The 17957-nt window shown below is 45.9% G+C and overlaps 1 protein-coding gene across 3 annotated transcripts in view; it reads left to right on the forward strand.

Annotated features, from left to right (window-relative positions):
• Positions 1-17957, forward strand: part of LOC142295229 (amine sulfotransferase-like) — a 153754-nt gene that overhangs the window by 67179 nt on the left and 68618 nt on the right. For all 3 annotated transcript variants that reach the window (XM_075338318.1, XM_075338320.1, XM_075338319.1), the window contains one exon: positions 15392-15567. In XM_075338318.1, the coding sequence (XP_075194433.1) occupies positions 15399-15567 (169 nt within the window). In that variant the 5' untranslated portion in view covers positions 15392-15398. The remainder of the gene's footprint in view (positions 1-15391; positions 15568-17957) is intronic.

Here is a 17957-nt window from a genome sequence, read left to right on the forward strand (position 1 = left end):
TACGCGTGCCTTTCCCGTCCCCTGGCTGACCCAGGGGAAGAAAAGTCCTCTGAGAGCCATGATTTGTTCATTTTGGTTATTTTAGAAACACAGCGAGGGGACTCCAACCACAGTCTCCCTCGTTTCCACTAATTGGGCCACACACACCCCACTTGACTGGCATCAGTTGACCCAATTTTCAAGATGAAAAAGATGCTTTGCATGAAGCACTCTCAAAAATACCCGTGCCTTTCGCCTCCCCTGGCTGACCCAGGGGAAGAAAAGTCCTCTGAGAGCCATGATTTGTTCATTTTGGTTCTTTTAGAAACACAGCGAGGGGACTCCAACCACAGTCTCCCTCGTTTCCACTAATTGGGCCACAGACACCCCACTTGACTGGCATCAGTTGACCTCCCTTTTGAAAAAGAAAAAGATGCTTTCCATGAAGCACTCTCAAAAATACACGTGCCTTTCCCGTCCCCTGGCTGACCCAGGGGAAGAAAAGTCCTCTGAGAGCCATGATTTGTTCATTTTGGTTCTTTTAGAAACACAGCGAGGGGACTCCAACCACAGTCTCCCTCGTTTCCACTAATTGGGCCACACACACCCCACTTGACTGGCATCACTTGATCCCCCTTTTCAAAATGAAACAGATGCTTTGCATGAAGCACTCTCAAAAATATGCGTGCCTTTCGCCTCCCTGGCTGACCCAGGGGAAGAAAAGTCATCTGAGAGCCATGACTTGTTCATCTTGGTTCTTTTAGAAACACAGCGAGGGGACTCCAACCACAGTCTCCCTCGTTGCCACTAATTGGGCCACACACACCCCACTTGACTGGCATCAGTTGACCCCCCTTTTGAAAATGAAAAAGATGCTTTGCATGAAGCACTCTCAAAAATACGCGTGCCTTTCCCGTCCCCTGGCTGACCCAGGGGAAGACAAGTCCTCTGAGAGCCATGATTTGTTCATTTTGGTTCTTTTAGAAACACAGCGAGGGGACTCCAACCACAGTCTCCCTCGTTTCCACTAATTGGGCCACACACACCCCACTTGACTGGCATCAGTTGACCCCCCTTTTGAAAAAGAAAAAGATGCTTGGCATGAAGCACTCTCAAAAATATGCGTGCCTTTCACCTCCCCTGGATGAGCCAGGGGAAGAAAAGTCCTCTGAGAGCCATGTGCACATTGTCAGTGGACAGACGCGTGTGCTTATCTGCCATCAGACCCCCAGCAGCACTGAAGACAGGTTCCGAGAGAACGCTGGCTGCAGGACACGACAAGATCCCCAAGGCGTACGTGGCAAGCTCAGGCAATTTATCCAGATTGGAAGCCTAAAATGAGCAGGGCTCAAGTTGCACAGTAATGGCATCGATGTTTCCTTGCATATACTCATATATCTGTGTGTCCTCCTCTTTTTCCTTGTCCAGCTCTTTTGTTTTCGCATGAGTATATGTCCTTGTCACTTTCCCATGTGTTTGTGTTGTGTTGTGAGTTGTTTGTCACCTTTTGCACACCTTTGAGGGTGTTTTCTAGGTGTTTTTATGTGTTTGTGATTACCTGCCATTGTTTCTTATGCAGTTCGAGTTCGGTTCGTCGAACGTTCGACGAGCCGAACTCGAACGGGAGCTCCGTTAGGCGAACCGACCTCGAGCCGAACCGCGACCGGTTCGCTCATCTCCAAACAGCGTCTGTGTAGCTAAGCTCAGGGACTTCCTCGCTGCATTTCCCCATTAGGAGGGATAGAAAGTGACGCTTCCTTTCCTCTACACTGACCCACAACCCTGCCACTGTACCCTCCTGCCCTTTGCACACTCAAGCTCATTGTTACTAAGCCATTATACTAGCAAACACTGAGTAAACTTAGTGGCATCCTAAAAGTGGCTGTTGGACTTCCATTAGTATCCCACTAGTGCAAATCTATTTGCAGCACCTCTGCATTGCACAATCAAACTCATTGTTACTAAGCCATTATACTAGCAAACACTGAGTAAACTTAGTGGCATCCTAAAAGTGGCTGTTGGACTTCCATTATTGTCCCACTGGTGCAAAGCTATTTGCAGCACCACTGCATTGCACACTCAAACTCATTGTTACTAAGCCATTATACTAGCAAACACTGAGTAAACTTAGTGGCATCCTAAAAGTGGCTGTTGGACTTCCATTATTGTCCCACTGGTGCAAAGCTATTTTCAGCACCACTGCATTGCACACTCAAACTCATTGTTACTAAGCCATTATACTAGCAAACACTGAGTAAACTTAATGGCATCCTAAAAGTGGCTGTTGGACTTCATTATTGTCCCACTGGTGCAAAGCTATTTGCAGCACTACTGCATTGCACACTCAAGCTCATTGTTACTAAGCCATTATACTAGCAAACACTGAGTAAACTTAGTGGCATCCTAAAAGTAGCTGTTGGTCTTCCATTATTGTCCCACTGGTGCAAAGCTATTTGCAGCACCACTGCATTGCACACTCAAGCTCATTGTTACTAAGCCATTATACTAGCAAACACTGAATAAACTTAGTGGCATCCTAAAAGTGGCTGTTGGACTTCCATTATTGTCCCACTGGTGCAAAGCTATTTGCAGCACCACTGCATTGCACACTCAAACTCATTGTTACTAAGCCATTATACTAGCAAACACTGAGTAAACTTAGTGGCATCCTAAAAGTGGCTGTTGGACTTCCATTATTGTCCCACTGGTGCAAAGCTATTTGCAGCACCACTGCATTGCACACTCAAGCTCATTGTTACTAAGCCATTATACTAGCAAACACTGAGTAAACTTAGTGGCATCCTAAAAGTGGCTGTTGGACTTCCATTATTGTCCCACTGGTGCAAAGCTATTTGCAGCACCACTGCATTGCACACTCAAGCTCATTGTTACTAAGCCATTATACTAGCAAACACTGAGTAAACTTAGTGGCATCCTAAAAGTGGCTGTTGGACATCCATTATTGTCCCACTGGTGCAAAGCTATTTGCAGCACCACTGCATTGCACACTCAAGCTCATTGTTACTAAGCCATTATACTAGCAAACTATGCTGCCAGTTTAAGGGCCGTAGTTGCATTGTCAGGGATAGTTATTGTTGTTTATTCTGCTGTTAATAAAGATAGACCACCGCTGCAATCTACACCACCTCTCAATTTTTACTACCACATTTTAAGTGCACAATTTTGTCGCAATCAAAATGAGTGGCAAAATGACAGATGCTGGTGGAAAGGGGAAGAGGCGTGTTGGAAAAGGAAAACAAGGGTTTGTCCATGGGGAAGGTGGCAAAGCTCCATTAACATCTGCTGAAGATAGACCATCTTCCAGCAAAAGTAAGATGTCTACTACTTACCGTGGACAATCCGATGTGCTCCCTTTTTTACGGACACGAACAACTGGAACAAAGGTAGATGATGGGCAAAAAAAGAAAATGCTTGAATGGATCTCAAGTGTTCCAACAACTGCCCTCTCCGCCACCTCAACTACCGCATCCAAAGAACACCAGTCCTCTGAGTTGTCATCCCAATCACACTTGCTTTCTCCCAGCTCTGAAGTCTAAATCCACCCTGCACAGTATGGTGGAACTGAGATGGCTGAGTCTGCAGAGCTGTTCAGTCACACTATAGCCTGGGAATCAGAGGTCTGCTCCCAAGCTACAGTGAGTACAGACCAGGAAATGGTCTGCAGTGATGCCCAGAACCTTTGTGACTCAGATAAAGGCCGTGATGAACAAGTTTCTGAGCATAATGTTGACCCTTATTCACAAACTGAAACACCTGTTGTAATAGACAATGAGGAACATACTGATGACGATGAGACGCAGATAGCAGATTGGGATGACAACTTAAATTTTCGGTCAGGGCAAGAAGAGGCTCGGTCTGAGGGGGAGGGGAGTGCAAACACAACAATTGATGAGGAAGTTCTAGATCCCACATACTGTCAACCCACAGTCAGGCACTCGAGGAGGTCAACAGAGGTGGTGGAGGAGGATGCAACTGACGACGAAGTTACCTTGCACCTTCCTGGACAGAGTCGGAGTACTGGTAGCACGTCTACAACTGTATCCTCAGCCACCACTGTGCCTCTGAGCACTAGTCGGGGTGGATCAGCAGGTCGCATGCCCTCTAAGCCTTGCCTAGCCTGGTCCTTTTTTGACATAGCAAAAGATCGCCCAAATTATGTGATCTGTAAAATTTGTCGTGATTCTGTTAGTAGAGGGCAAAACCTCAGCAGTTTGACAACTTCTTCCATGAATCGTCACATGAATAAATATCATATGTCCCAGTGGGAATCTCACCGTGCTGCAATGCGGCCTAGCGGAGCGAACCATCCATCGCCTGCCCCTTCCAGTGTATCCGTGCGCTCTTCATCTTCTAGGACTGTGGGGACAGCTGTCACACCTGGTTTTCCACGCACAACTTCCACCACTGTAACCGCAACAGTCAGTTTGCTTGGTAGGTTGTTAGTTGGTTTGGAAGGGGAAACAAGTGCGTGTGTACAGATCTCTCAGACATCGTTAGCACCAACGTTGGATGAAGGCAACATCATGTCTATGCCTCACAAACCTGCATTTTTCCAGGGACACCCTACTCACCACCGTCTACATACAGCAGCCAGATCTCTGTCCCTCAGATGTGGACAAATAAAAGGCCATTTCCTGCGACCCGTGACAAAGCTAGGCTGACTTTATCCCTATGTAAACTCTTGGCTACCGAAATGCTGCCTTTCCGCCTGGTGGACACACAGGATTTTTGAGACCTTATGTCTGTCGCTGTGCCCCAGTACCAGATGCCCAGTCGCTACTACTTCTCTAAGAAAGGTGTGCCTGCGCTACACCAGCATGTAGCACACAACATCACCGCTTCCTTGAGAAACTCTGTGTGTGAACGGGTGCATTTCACCACCGATACTTGGACCAGTAAGCATGGACAGGGACGTTACATGTCGCTGACTGGGCACTGGGTAACTATGGTGATAGATGGTGAAGGGTCTGCTGCACACGTCTTGCCGTCCCCACGACTTGTGTGTCAATCCTCTGTCTGTCCAAGTTCCGCCACTGCTTCTGCCTCCTCCACCTCATCTGGGTCCTCCACCTCCACCCCAAGCCTGCCTGGTCAGACCACCAGCGTTCTAACTGCGCAGAAGGAATCACTCACCCCTCATTACTTTTCTGGCAGCAGAGCGCAACGGCATCAGGCAGTCTTTAGCTTGAAATGTCTTGGAAATAAGGCGGGCTTTGCACGCTGCGACATCGGCAACAATGTGTTACCGATTCTACAGCGATAGTCCCGCCCTCGTCGCACGTGCGATATCTAGTGAAAGCTGCCGTAGCAATTATTATCGCTACGGCAGCTTCACACGCACATACCTGCCGTGCGACGTCCCTCTGGCCGGCGACCCGCCTCCTTCCTAAGGGGGCGGGTCGTGTGGCGTCACAGCGACGTCACATGGCAGGCGACCAATTGAAGCGGAGGGGCGGAGATGAGCAGGATGTAAACATCCCGCCCACCTCCGTCCTTCTCATTGCAGCCGGGAGGCAGGTAAGGTGATGATCCTCGCTCCTGCGGCTTCACACACAGCGATGTGTGCTGCCGCAGGAGTGAGGAACAACATCGCACCTGTCGCTGCACCGGCATTATGGAAATGTCGGAGGCTGCAGCGATGATACGATAACGACGCTTTTGCGCTCGTTCATCGTATCAAAAAGGTTTTACACGTTGCGATAGCGATGTCGCAACGTGCAAAGCCACCCTAAGAGTCACACAGCGGCTGAGTTGTAGGCAGCTCGGGAGACTGAGTTTATTAAATGGTTGTATCCACTCAACCTGCAGCCTGGTAAGGCCGTGTGCGACAATGCTGCAAACCTGGGTGCGGCCCATCTCCTGGGCAAGGTGACACACGTGCCTTGTATGGCTCACATGTTGAACCTTGTTGTCCAGCAATTTTTAACACACTATCCCGGCCTAGATGGCCTTCTGAACAGGGCACGAAAACTGTCTGCTCACTTCCGCCGTTCAACCACCGCTGCAGAGCAACTTGCATCGCTCCAGAAATCTTTCGGCCTGCCGGTTCATCGCCTGAAATGCGATGTGCCGACACGCTGGAATTCGACTCTCCACATGTTACAGCGACTGTGGCAGCACCGTCGAGCCCTGGTGCAATACATCATGATGCATAGCCTGGGCCAACGAGATGCAGAGGTGGGGAAGATCACCCTGATGGAGTGGTCTCAGATCAAGGACCTATGCACCCTTCTGCACAGTTTCGACATGGCGACGAATATGTTTAGCGCTGACAATGCCATTATCAGCATGACAATTCCAGTCATTTACATGCTGGAGCACACGCTAAACACTATTCGGAGTCAGGGGGTGGGACATCAGGAAGGGGAGGAACTACAGGAGGATTCATATGCGCAAGACACAACAACATCACCAAGGTCCAGACGTTCATCATCATCAACGCGGCAGGCATGGGACCATGGGGGACAGGGATCAACAAGGGCGCATAGTAGCAGGCGAAATGTTGAGGAAGGTGCAGGAGAACACGAAGAAATGGAGGACGAACTGTCCATGGACATGGAAGACTCAGCAGATGAGGGAGACCTTGGTCAAATTTCAGTTAAAAGAGTTCGGGGGGAGATGTCAGAGGAAGAAAGAACGGTTAGCACCTCTATGCCACAAACACCGCGTGGACTTGGTCCGCATGGCTGCGCAAGACACATGAGCGCCTTCTTGCTGCACTACCTCCAACATGACCCTTGTATTGTCAAAATTAGAAGTGATGATGACTACTGGCTTGCCACACTATTAGATCCCCGGTACAAGTCCAAATTTTGTGACATAATTCCAGCCATAGAAAGCAGGAGTATCAGCAGAAGCTGTTACTCGATCTTAGCTCGGCTTTTCCACCAAACAACCGTGGTGCAGGGAGTGAATCTCCCAGTTTTAACTTGACAAACATGGGACGGTCTCGTCATCTTCAACAGTCTACCCGTACCAGTAGCACCGTATCTGGTGCTGGTAACAGCAATTTTATTGAATCTTTTCATAATTTTTTTAGACCATCCTTTGCAAGGCCACCAGAGACAACAAGTCTGACACTTAGTCAATGGCTGGAGAGGATGATACAGGAGTATCTCCAAATGAACATCGATGCCATGACTTTGCAAATGGAGCCTTGCTCATTTTGGGCTTCAAATCTTGAAAAATGGCCAGAGCTCTCCACTTACGCCTTGGAGATTTTGTCGTGTCCAGCTGCCAGCGTTGTCTCTGAATGTGTCTTCAGTGCTGCTGGGTGTGTGCTGACAGATAAGCGCACGCGTCTGTCCAGTGACAATGTGGACAGACTAACGTTCATCAAAATGAACAAGTCATGGATCCAGAAGGAATTTACTACGCCTGTGTCATTCTGGGGAGAGTAAATGCTTGTGGATTTTGAATGTGCTTGATGCAAATCTACCTGTGAAGTGTACAACTGGGGCACAAGTGCTGCCACTGAAGGGGTGGGTGTGTGTGTGTGGCCCAATTTTTGGAAAAAAGGGAGACTCCACTTGGAGTAACCCTTGCTTGCTGTGTTTTTAAAAATGATCCAAGATGAACAGAGCTGGGATCAGGAAAGACTTTGCTACCCACCCCGGTGTCATCCTGGGGACGGTTAAGGATGGCGTATTTTTGAATGTGCTTGATGCAAATCTAGCTGTGAAGTGTACAACTGGGGCACAAGTGCTGCCACTGAAAGGGTGAGTGTCTGTGTGGCCCAATTTTTGGAAAAAAAGGGAGACTCCGCTTGGAGTAATCCTTGCTTGCTGTGTTTTTTAAAAGGAGCCAAGATGAACAAGTCATGGTTCAGCAAAGATTTTGCTACCTACCCCGGGGTCATCCTGGGGACAATTAAGTATGGCGTATTTTTGAATGTGCTTGATGCAAATCTAGCTGTGCAGTGTACAACAGGGGCACAAGTGCAGCCACTGAAGGGGTGGGTGTGTGTGTGGCCCAATTTTTGAAAAAAGGGAGACTCCGCTTGGAGTAACCCTTGATTGCTGTGTTTTTTAAAAGGAGCCAAGATGAACAAGTCATGGTTCAGCAAAGACTTTGCTACCTACCACTGGGTCATCCTAGGAACGGTTAAGTATTGCGTATTTTTGAATGTGCTTGATGCAAATCTAGCTGTGATGTGTACAACTGGGGCACAAGTGCTGCCACTGAATGGGTGGGTGTGTGTGAGGCCTAATTTTTGGAAAAAAGGGAGACTCCGCTTGGAGTAACCCTTGCTTACATTGTTTTTAAAAATGATCCAAGATGAACAGAGTTGGGATCAGGAAAGACTTAGCTACCTACCCCGGTGTCATCCTGGGGACGGTTAAGTATGGCGTATTTTTGAATGTCCTTGATGCAAATCTACCTGTGAAGTGTACAACTGGGGCACAAGTGCTGCCACTGAAGGGGTGGGTGTGTGTGTGGCCCAACTTTTGGAAAAAAGGGAGACTCCGCTTGGAGTAACCTTGCGGTGTTTTACATGATTATAGAAGGGCATGCCATGCCTATATCTGTGTCTCATCCTCTTTTCCTTTTAACGCTGTTTTGTTTTCGCATTAGAATTTGTTCTTGTCACTTTCCCATGAGTTTGTGTTGTGTTGTGAGTTGTTTGTCACCTATTGGACACCTTTGAGGGTGTTTTCTAGGTGTTTTTATGTGTTTGTGATTGCCTCCCATTGTTTCCTATGCGGTTCGAGTGGTTCGCCGAACCGAACTCGAACGAGACCTCCGTTCGGCGAACCGAACTCGAGCCGAACCACGGCCGGTTCGCTCATCTCTAGTTATGGGTCCCTAGCCATTGGCGTTGCCAAAACCAGCTAATCAAAATCCTAGGAACACTCAGTACCACACCCACCAGACACACCAGTGGACGGCCTAAGTGAAATAGGGTCGCCCACTTGGGGGGTTGGTTAAGGGGAGGTCAGGAGTGTCAGGAGTAAGCCAGAGTAGTGTTCGAGGTGAAAGTGAGAGGAGGTCAGAAGCTGGGCTCCTTGGAACTACTAGTAGCAGACGTTGAAACCAGGAGAACAGAGTAAATTAGCTTCAAAAATATCAAATAGTTTATTGACAAATTATTAAACATACAGAGTCAGATTAGATAAAACAGGCACAAGAGGAAAAGATGATATAAAAGGCAATAACACCTGGGGGCTGCACGACCGTCACTAGGGGGAAATCAAATCTCCATCCACTAGGCCATATGTATCCAACAAGGCAAAAAAGGCCCAAGTGGGCTCATTTATCAAAGGCAAAGCCAAAATTTTTGATAGATACCCTGGCCAAAAAAACGGAGGAAAAACAACAGGCAAGCAGTAGTCACACTCAGGGAACACCTGCATCAGGCGGCCCCTATTGTTTAGATAGACCCATGTGGGTTCAGTATAGAAAAAGAAAATACCGGGACAAGCCAAATGCATGTGGACCCAGTCCAAAAGTACCGCAAACCTGTAAGGAGGGGTGGAAATACCAAAGGACGTGCAGCCGACCAGGGGTGACAGGGAGGGTGAGCCCCCAGTACAGACCCCAACGTACGTTTCACGATGGTGAAGTGTTCGCTTAGGGAGTGGGTACGTAGCACAGAGGGGCTACTATAAATAGCCCTAGACACAGCTGGGACGCCGCACTGATAAATCTCGGCGCGTGCGCACATCGCGCCATACAGACCCGGCGCCTCCCATTGGTCTGGGCCTGGTAGGAGCTGGACCCCTGGTCGCAGGGGATCGTGACAAGGGGCACGGCATTTTCGTGGAGGACAGCCGGCGATCTTATACTATCACCAGGCAGGGGCCAGGGCATGATGGTGTACGGTGACCCTAGGTCAGGGAGTAGCTTCAGGCAACCTGACAATTTACCCGACGAGAATGGAGCCTTCAAGATCCGCTCTCCACCCGCTCCAAAATCGGGGTCCACACATACGGTCCAGAAAATCCCAAGCATGAACCCTGAGAGCAAGCTCCCTCAGTTAGCCATACTGGGGAGCGGGACCCGACTAGCTTCAAGCTACAGGGACCAACCAGAAGGAAACAAGGTGCCAAGGGAAAGGTCACAGATCAACAGGCAACACCAACAGAAACAGGACCCAAACATGCTCCCTCTCAGCGGCAGCGGTGTCCAGAACTTTGGTTTAGTAAAGTTGTTGGTGTCAGCGTTATTGGACTGAGTGAGTACGCAAGTGACCCTTACCTCCCCAATGACACCTTTCCGTCTCCATCACCGAGTCTCGGGGCATCTCCCAATACCCGTGGAGGGGTTAAACACCTGGCTGCCCACTCCATCGCCACCGGGTACTCTCAGATGCAGCGATGGTACTCCACCTTACCACATACCACGGGTGGCGTCACAAACTCTTAATATACCACCCCCCTGTAAATACCCCCCTACATTCGAGTGGCCGCGAGGCCCCCGGGTCCGGACGCCCCTCGAGCCACCGCAGATCCGGATTCGAGCAGCTCAGCTGCTGACACGGGGGAGGTACAGCTACCTAGTGTCATAGAGACTATTGGGACTAGTGCCTTTCTGAGATCGGCCTATGTCACAGATGAATGTTGTCAATGGAGGGAATGAGAGAGCACACACACACACACACACACACACACCCCAGCGGCTCTAGCTATAACAACATTTCCTATAATTCCAGGAAGTACAGCTATTTATAGAGTGTACATTTTGGGTGTAAAAAAGGATAATAATATTCAAAATATAGGCATCTTATTGGTTATATACAAAACACAAGATATAAAACAAGCATTTAATTGGTCATTTTACATTATATTATTAATTGGTTAAATGTCAATCTGCTATTATGATTGGATGTTCATTTCAAATTAACACGTCCTTTGTTTTGTATAATCTTGGGACGCTGCCATGGAAGGATGGTATCTATCTAAGAAATCATTATTTATAGGAAAATAGACATCACATTCTTCTCAGCGAGAAGGTCTGATAATGTGTCTATTCCAAGATTATGATTTAATAATGTATTTTTCAAGCTTAATGTGCATAGCTAGATGCACCTGTTCAGAAATCCAAACAGAATACAGTATGTCTTCCAATATTTCTTAAAGCCAAACTGTAATTTTCAAGATGGAGGCTACCATCACAATAGCTTCCTCTCCCTAATATAAGTATATTAGAAGGTTCTAACATATCGGGTAGTCTAGAATATGTATGTACAGTGCTGGCCAAAAGTATTGGCACCCCTGCAATTCTGTCAGAGAATACTTAGTTTCTTCTTGAAAATGATTGCAATCACAAATTCTTTGGTATTATTATCTTCATTTATTTTGCTTGCAATGAAAAAACACAAAAGAGAATGAAACAAAAATCAAATCATTGATCATTTCACACACAACTCCAAAAATGGGCCAGACAAAAGTATTGGCACCCTTAGCCTAATACTTGGTTACACAACCTTTAGCGAAAATAACTGCGAACAACCGCTTCCGGTAACCATCAATGAGTTTCTTACAATGCTCTGCTGGAATTTTAGACCATTCTTCTTTGGCAAACTGCTCCAGGTCCCTGCTATTTGAAGGGTGCCTTCTCCAAACTGCCATTTTGAGATCTCTCCACAGGTGTTCTATGGGATTCAGGTCTGGACTCATTGCTGGCCACTTTAGTAGTCTCCAGTGCTTTCTCTCAAACCATTTTCTAGTGCTTTTTGAAGTGTGTTTTGGGTCATTGTCCTGCTGGAAGACCCATGACCTCTGAGGGAGACCCAGCTTTCTCACACTGGGCCCTACAGTATGCTGCAAAATTTGTTGATAGTCTTCAGACTTCATAATGCTATGCACACGGTCAAGCAGTCCAGTGCCAGAGGCAGCAAAGCAACCCCAAAACATCAGGGAACCTCTGCCATGTTTGACTGTAGGGACCGTGTTCTTTTCTTTGAATGCCTCTTTTTTTTTTCCTGTAAACTCTATGTTGATGGCCTTTCCCAAAAAGCTCTACTTTTGTCTCATCTGACCAGAGAACATTCTTCCAAAACGTTTTAGGCTTTCTCAGGTAAGTTTTGGCAAACTTCAGCCTGGCTTTTTTATGTCTCGGGGTAAGAAGTGGGGTCTTCCTGGGTATCCTACCATGCAGTCCCTTTTCGTTCAGACTCCGACGGATAGTACGGGTTGACACTGTTATACCCTCGGACTGCAGGGCAGCTTGAACTCGTTTGGATGTTAGTCGAGGTTCTTTATCCACCATCCGCACAATCTTGCGTTGAAATATCGTCAATTTTCTTTTCCTTCCACATCTAGGAAGGTTAGCCACAGTGTCATGGCTTTAAACTTCTTGATGACACTGCGCACCGTAGGCACAGGAACTTTCAGGTCTTTGGAGATGGACTTGTAGCCTTGAGATTGCTCATGCTTCCTCACAATTTGGATTCTCAAGTCCTCAGACAGTTCTTTGGTCTTCTTTCTTTTCTCCATGCTCAATGTGGTACACACAAGGACACAGGACAGAGGTTGAGTCAACTTTAATCCATATCAACTGGCTGCAAGTGTGATTTAGTTATTGCCAACACCTGTTAGGTGCCACAGGTATGTTACAGGTGCTGTTATTCACACAAATTAGAGAAGCATCACATGATTTTTCAAACAGTGCCAATACTTTTGTCCACCCCCTTTTTATGTTTGGTGTGGAATTATATCCAATTTGGCTTTATGACAATTTTTTTTTTTCATTGAAGACAAATTAAATGAAGATAATAATACCAAAGAATTTGTGATTGCAATAATTTTCAGCAAGAAACTGAGTATTCTCTGACAGAATTGCAGGGGTGCCAATACTTTTGGCTAGCTCTGTAGGTTAGCAGATTGAATAATAAGGTAATGAATGGACTGAATGGGTTAGGTTTATTTTAGTATTCTTATAATTGTTTAATGATTTTAAAATGACAAACAACAGAAGGAACAGTTTTAATAGATGAGTCTAATGTTTAATGATGTCCATGGCTTGTAATGAAAGAAGGCCATGAACAGTGTAAACTTAAGTAAAAATATGCTGATGCTGTGATGTGGCCCAATGTTGGTATGTGCCCCCATTGTGGTGTAGCCACCATCCTGACATGTGCCCCCATCTTGCGGGGTAAGGGCGCTTTCACACTTGTGTTCAGTGCAATCCACTGCTATGGAGAATAGCGCAGTCTGTTAACACACTGCACTATGCTCCATAGACTTGTATTGACGTCATACTGTAAGTGTCTGCGTTTCATCTGCTGGATGACTCTGAGCCGTTATTTTGATGCAGTGTCGGACAGAGGGAACGCTACATGTAGCATTTTTTGGGTTGTTAAAATAACGCACATTGAAATATTACGTTGGAATCCGCCAAGATGTCTAATGATTGTCTATGGTGGCGGATTCCGCCGCTATGCGCTAAGCGGCAGAATACGCTGACAAATTCCGGCACGTTCTACGGAGCATGCTCAACATGTCCAGCAGAATGATCTAAATCGTTTAAAATCACTCCTGGTCTCTCTCCCCCTCTCCCCCCCTCACCGATCACGGGCGCGGCACTGCACGGCTGTCAGAAAGCTCTGGCGGGTTTTCCTCTTTTGAAAATGCCGGCCACTCATTATTCAATCTCGTATTCCCTGCTTCCCCAGCATACCGGCGCCTATGATTGGTTGCAGTCAGACCCACTCCCACGCTGAGTGACAGCCGTCTCACTGCAACCAATCACAGCTGCCGACGGGAGGGTCTATATCGTGCAGTAAAATAAATAAATAAATAAATAATTAAAAAAAAACACGTGCGGTCCCCCACAATTTTGAAACCAGCCAAGATAATGCCACACAGCTGAAGGCTGGTATTCTCTTGAAGGGGAGATCCACGTTATGGAGAGCCCCCCAACCTAACATTATCAGCCAGCAGCCGCCCAGAATTGCCGCATCCATTAGATGCGACAGTCCCGGGACTCTACCCGGCTCATCCCGAATTGCCCTGGTGTGGTGGCAATTGAGGTAATAAGGAGTTAATGGCAGCAGCCCATAGCTGCCACTAAGTCCTAGGTTAACCATGACAGGCATGTCCCCGAGATACCTTCCATGGTTAACCTGTAAGTTAAAGAAAATAAGCACATACACCCGAAAAAATCCTTTATTTGGAATAAAAGACAAAAAAAACCCTCTTTCACCACTTTATTAAACCCCCAAATACCCCTCCAGGTCTGATGTAATCCACAGAGGTCTCACGACGCATTCAGCTCTGCTACATGAAGCTGATAGAGAGCGGCCGTGTTCTACTGCCGCTCCTATCAGCTCCACGCAGCAACTGAAGTGAGCTGTGCGATCAGCTGTGCCCTCATTCAGGTGACCCACGGACACAGCTCTCGGGTGGAGGACTGAAGCTGTGTCCGCGAGTCACCTGAGTGACGGCACAGCTGATCGCGCGGCTCACTGCAATCACTCAGGGGATTTGCTGTTACCTCTCTCTCTCTCCTCCCGATCACAAATCTCCTTTTCCCGGCGAAACATTAAAAATAAACAAAAAAAACGCAAAACGTTCTTTTACAGGAATCCGTTACTTTATTAGCACACTATTTGCAATGCATCCGTCACATGCTTCACACAACACACTGTCACGGATGCCTCACAACGCAAGAGTGAAAGCAGCCTAATGTGTGCCGGGGGTGGAGTGAGGGGTGGGTGGAGCCGAGTGGGCCCATGGCGCTGAGGACGTCAGTGTCAGGGACTGCATGGCTAGGGACAGGTGACTATCCAGGTGTGTGAGTGTGTGTGTGTGTTCAGTGTATACTTGCGGAGGGGGCGGAGCCGAGTGGGGAAGTGTCGGGTATCGTCCTGTCGGTCCATAGTTTGGGCTGATCAGTTAGGCTCCTTGCACAGATAGCCAGGGTAAATATCGGGTAACTAAGCAAAGCGCTTTGCTTAATAACACGATGTGTACCTGGTTACGTGTGCAGGGAGCCTTAGCTGAGCTGTTGGTCGCAGGCTCTTTAGTGCAGGCGCTGTGGCGACGGTTGTCACTGTAATTACGTCATTTTGGGGCAAGACAGACAGACAGACAGAATAAGGCAATTATATATAGAGATAAACATATATTTATATGAAGAGGACTGCTGTCCCTTAATTGTCTCGTTCGTGTTTGGAGTGTACACCTATGTTATTTTTGTGTAGGGTACACCTTTTTTGTGTGAATAATGTACAGTTTCTCATGCCCATGCACTTTTTTGCACTTGTGTGTATATGTTGTTTGTTTTCTTTTAATGCATGTCTAATAAAAACAGTTATTTATCTATTTAAAAAGGGATTTTCTAGATACTAGTGAGAACATGATTAATTTTCCCTACTATATGTTAGTTCATTATTTTATTATTATTACCTCTGCTGAAAAATACATGTTATATAAATGATATATTTTAGGTGTTAGATGGCAACAATGGACCGAAATGCACTTTATGAAGAGTTGAATGCTATATATTTCAAGTATAAAGGCATATACTGTGGGACCGATTTTACGTCACCTGAAGTCATAGATGCTGTAGAACATATGGAAATTCAGGATGGTGATGTGTTTCTTGTCACTTACCCAAAATCAGGTACAGACATTGACTTTTTTTCCCGATGATGGTGTCAGAAAAGTTTGATTTCAGTGGAATAGTTTAATGAAGACAAACTTACACAACGTGTGTGTGTGTGTGTGTGTGTGTGTTTGTGTATATATATATATATATATATATATATATAATGTGTGTATATATAGATATATATACAGTTAGGTCCAGAAATATTTGGACAGTGACACAATTTTCGCGGGTTGGGCTCTGCATGCCACCACATTGGATTTGAAATGAAACCTCTACAACAGAATTTAAGTGCAGATTGTAACGTTTAATTTGAAGGTTTGAACAAAAATATCTGATAGAAATTGTAGGAATTGTACACATTTCTTTACAAACACTCCACATTTTAGGAGGTCAAAAGTAATTGGACAAATAAACCAAACCCAAAATAAAAATTTTTATTTTCAATATTTTGTTGCGAATCCTTTGGAGGCAATCACTGCCTTAAGTCTGGAACCCATGGACATCACCAAACGCTGGGTTTCCTCCTTCTTAATGCTTTGCCAGGCCTTTACAGCTGCAGCCTTCAGGTCTTGCTTGTTTTGGGTCTTTCCGTCTTAAGTCTGGATTTGAGCAAGTGAAATGCATGCTCAATTGGGTTAAGATCTGGTGATTGACTTGGCCATTGCAGAATGTTCCACTTTTTTGCACTCATGAACTCCTGGGTAGCTTTGGCTGTATGCTTGGGGTCATTGTCCATCTGTACTATGAAGCGCCGTCCGATCAACTTTGCGGCATTTGGCTGAATCTGGGCTGAAAGTATATCCCGGTACACTTCAGAATTCATCCGGCTACTCTTGTCTGCTGTTATGTCATCAATAAACACAAGTGACCCAGTGCCATTGAAAGCCATGCATGCCCATGCCATCACGTTGCCTCCACCATGTTTTACAGAGGATGTGGTGTGCCTTGGATCATGTGCCGTTCCCTTTCTTCTCCAAACTTTTTTCTTCCCATCATTCTGGTACAGGTTGATCTTTGTCTCATCTGTCCATAGAATACTTTTCCAGAACTGAGCTGGCTTCATGAGGTGTTTTTCAGCAAATTTAACTCTGGCCTGTCTATTTTTGGAATTGATGAATGGCCTTTTTGAGTTCCCAAGCTCACCAGTCAATTCCTTTTTTCTCAGAATGTACCCGACTGTTGATTTTGCTACTCCAAGCATGTCTGCTATCTCTCTGATGGATTTTTTCTTTTTTTTCAGCCTCAGGATGTTCTGCTTCACCTCAATTGAGAGTTCCTTAGACCGCATGTTGTCTGGTCACAGCAACAGCTTCCAAATGCAAAACCACACACCTGTAATCAACCCCAGACCTTTTAACTACTTCATTGATTACAGGTTAACGAGGGAGACGCCTTCAGAGTTAATTGCAGCCCTTAGAGTCCCTTGTCCAATTACTTTTGGTCCCTTGAAAAAGAGGAGGCTTTGCATTACAGAGCTATGATTCCTAAACCCTTTCTCCGATTTGGATGTGAAAACTCTCATATTGCAGCTGGGAGTGTGCACTTTCAGCCCATATTATATATACAATTGTATTTCTGAACATGTTTTTCTAAACAGCTAAAATAACAAAACTTGTGTCACTGTCCAAATATTTCTGGACCTAACTGTATATATATATATATATATATATATATATATATATATATATATATATATATATGTGTGTGTATATATATATATATATATATACACACACAGACCAGACGTTTGGACACACCTCATTCAAAGAGTTTTCTTTATTTTCATGACTCTGAAAATTGTAGATTCACATTGAAGGAGTCAAAACTATGAATTAACACATGTGGAATGAAATACTTAAAAAACAAAATTGTTAAACAACTGAAAATATGTCTTATATTCTAGGTTCTTCAAAGTAGCCACCTTTTGCTTTGATTACTGCTTTGCTCACTCTTGGCATTCTCTTGATGAGCTTCAAGAGGTAGTCACCGGAAATGGTTTTCACTTCACAGGTGTGCCCTGTCAGGTTTAATAAGTGGAATTTCTTGCCTTATAAATGGGGTTTGGACCATCAGTTGTGTTGTGCACAAGTCTGGTGGATACACAGCTGATAGTCCTACTGACAGACTGTTAGCTGCTTTTTTCTTGCCATAATACAAATTCTAAGTAAAGAAAAACGAGTGGCCATCATTACTTTAAGAAATGGTCAGTCAGTCCGAAAAAATTAGAAAACTTTGAAAGTGTCCCCAAGTGCAGTGGTAAAAACCATCCAATACTACAAAGAAACTGGCTCACATGAGGACCGCCACAGGAAAGGAAGACCAAGAGTCACCTCTGATGCGGAGGATAAGTTTATCCGAGTCACCAGCCTCAAAAATCGCAGGTTAACAGCAGCTCAGATTAG

This window comes from Anomaloglossus baeobatrachus, chromosome 3, assembly GCF_048569485.1.
Source record: "Anomaloglossus baeobatrachus isolate aAnoBae1 chromosome 3, aAnoBae1.hap1, whole genome shotgun sequence".
Classification (NCBI taxonomy): domain Eukaryota; kingdom Metazoa; phylum Chordata; class Amphibia; order Anura; family Aromobatidae; genus Anomaloglossus; species Anomaloglossus baeobatrachus.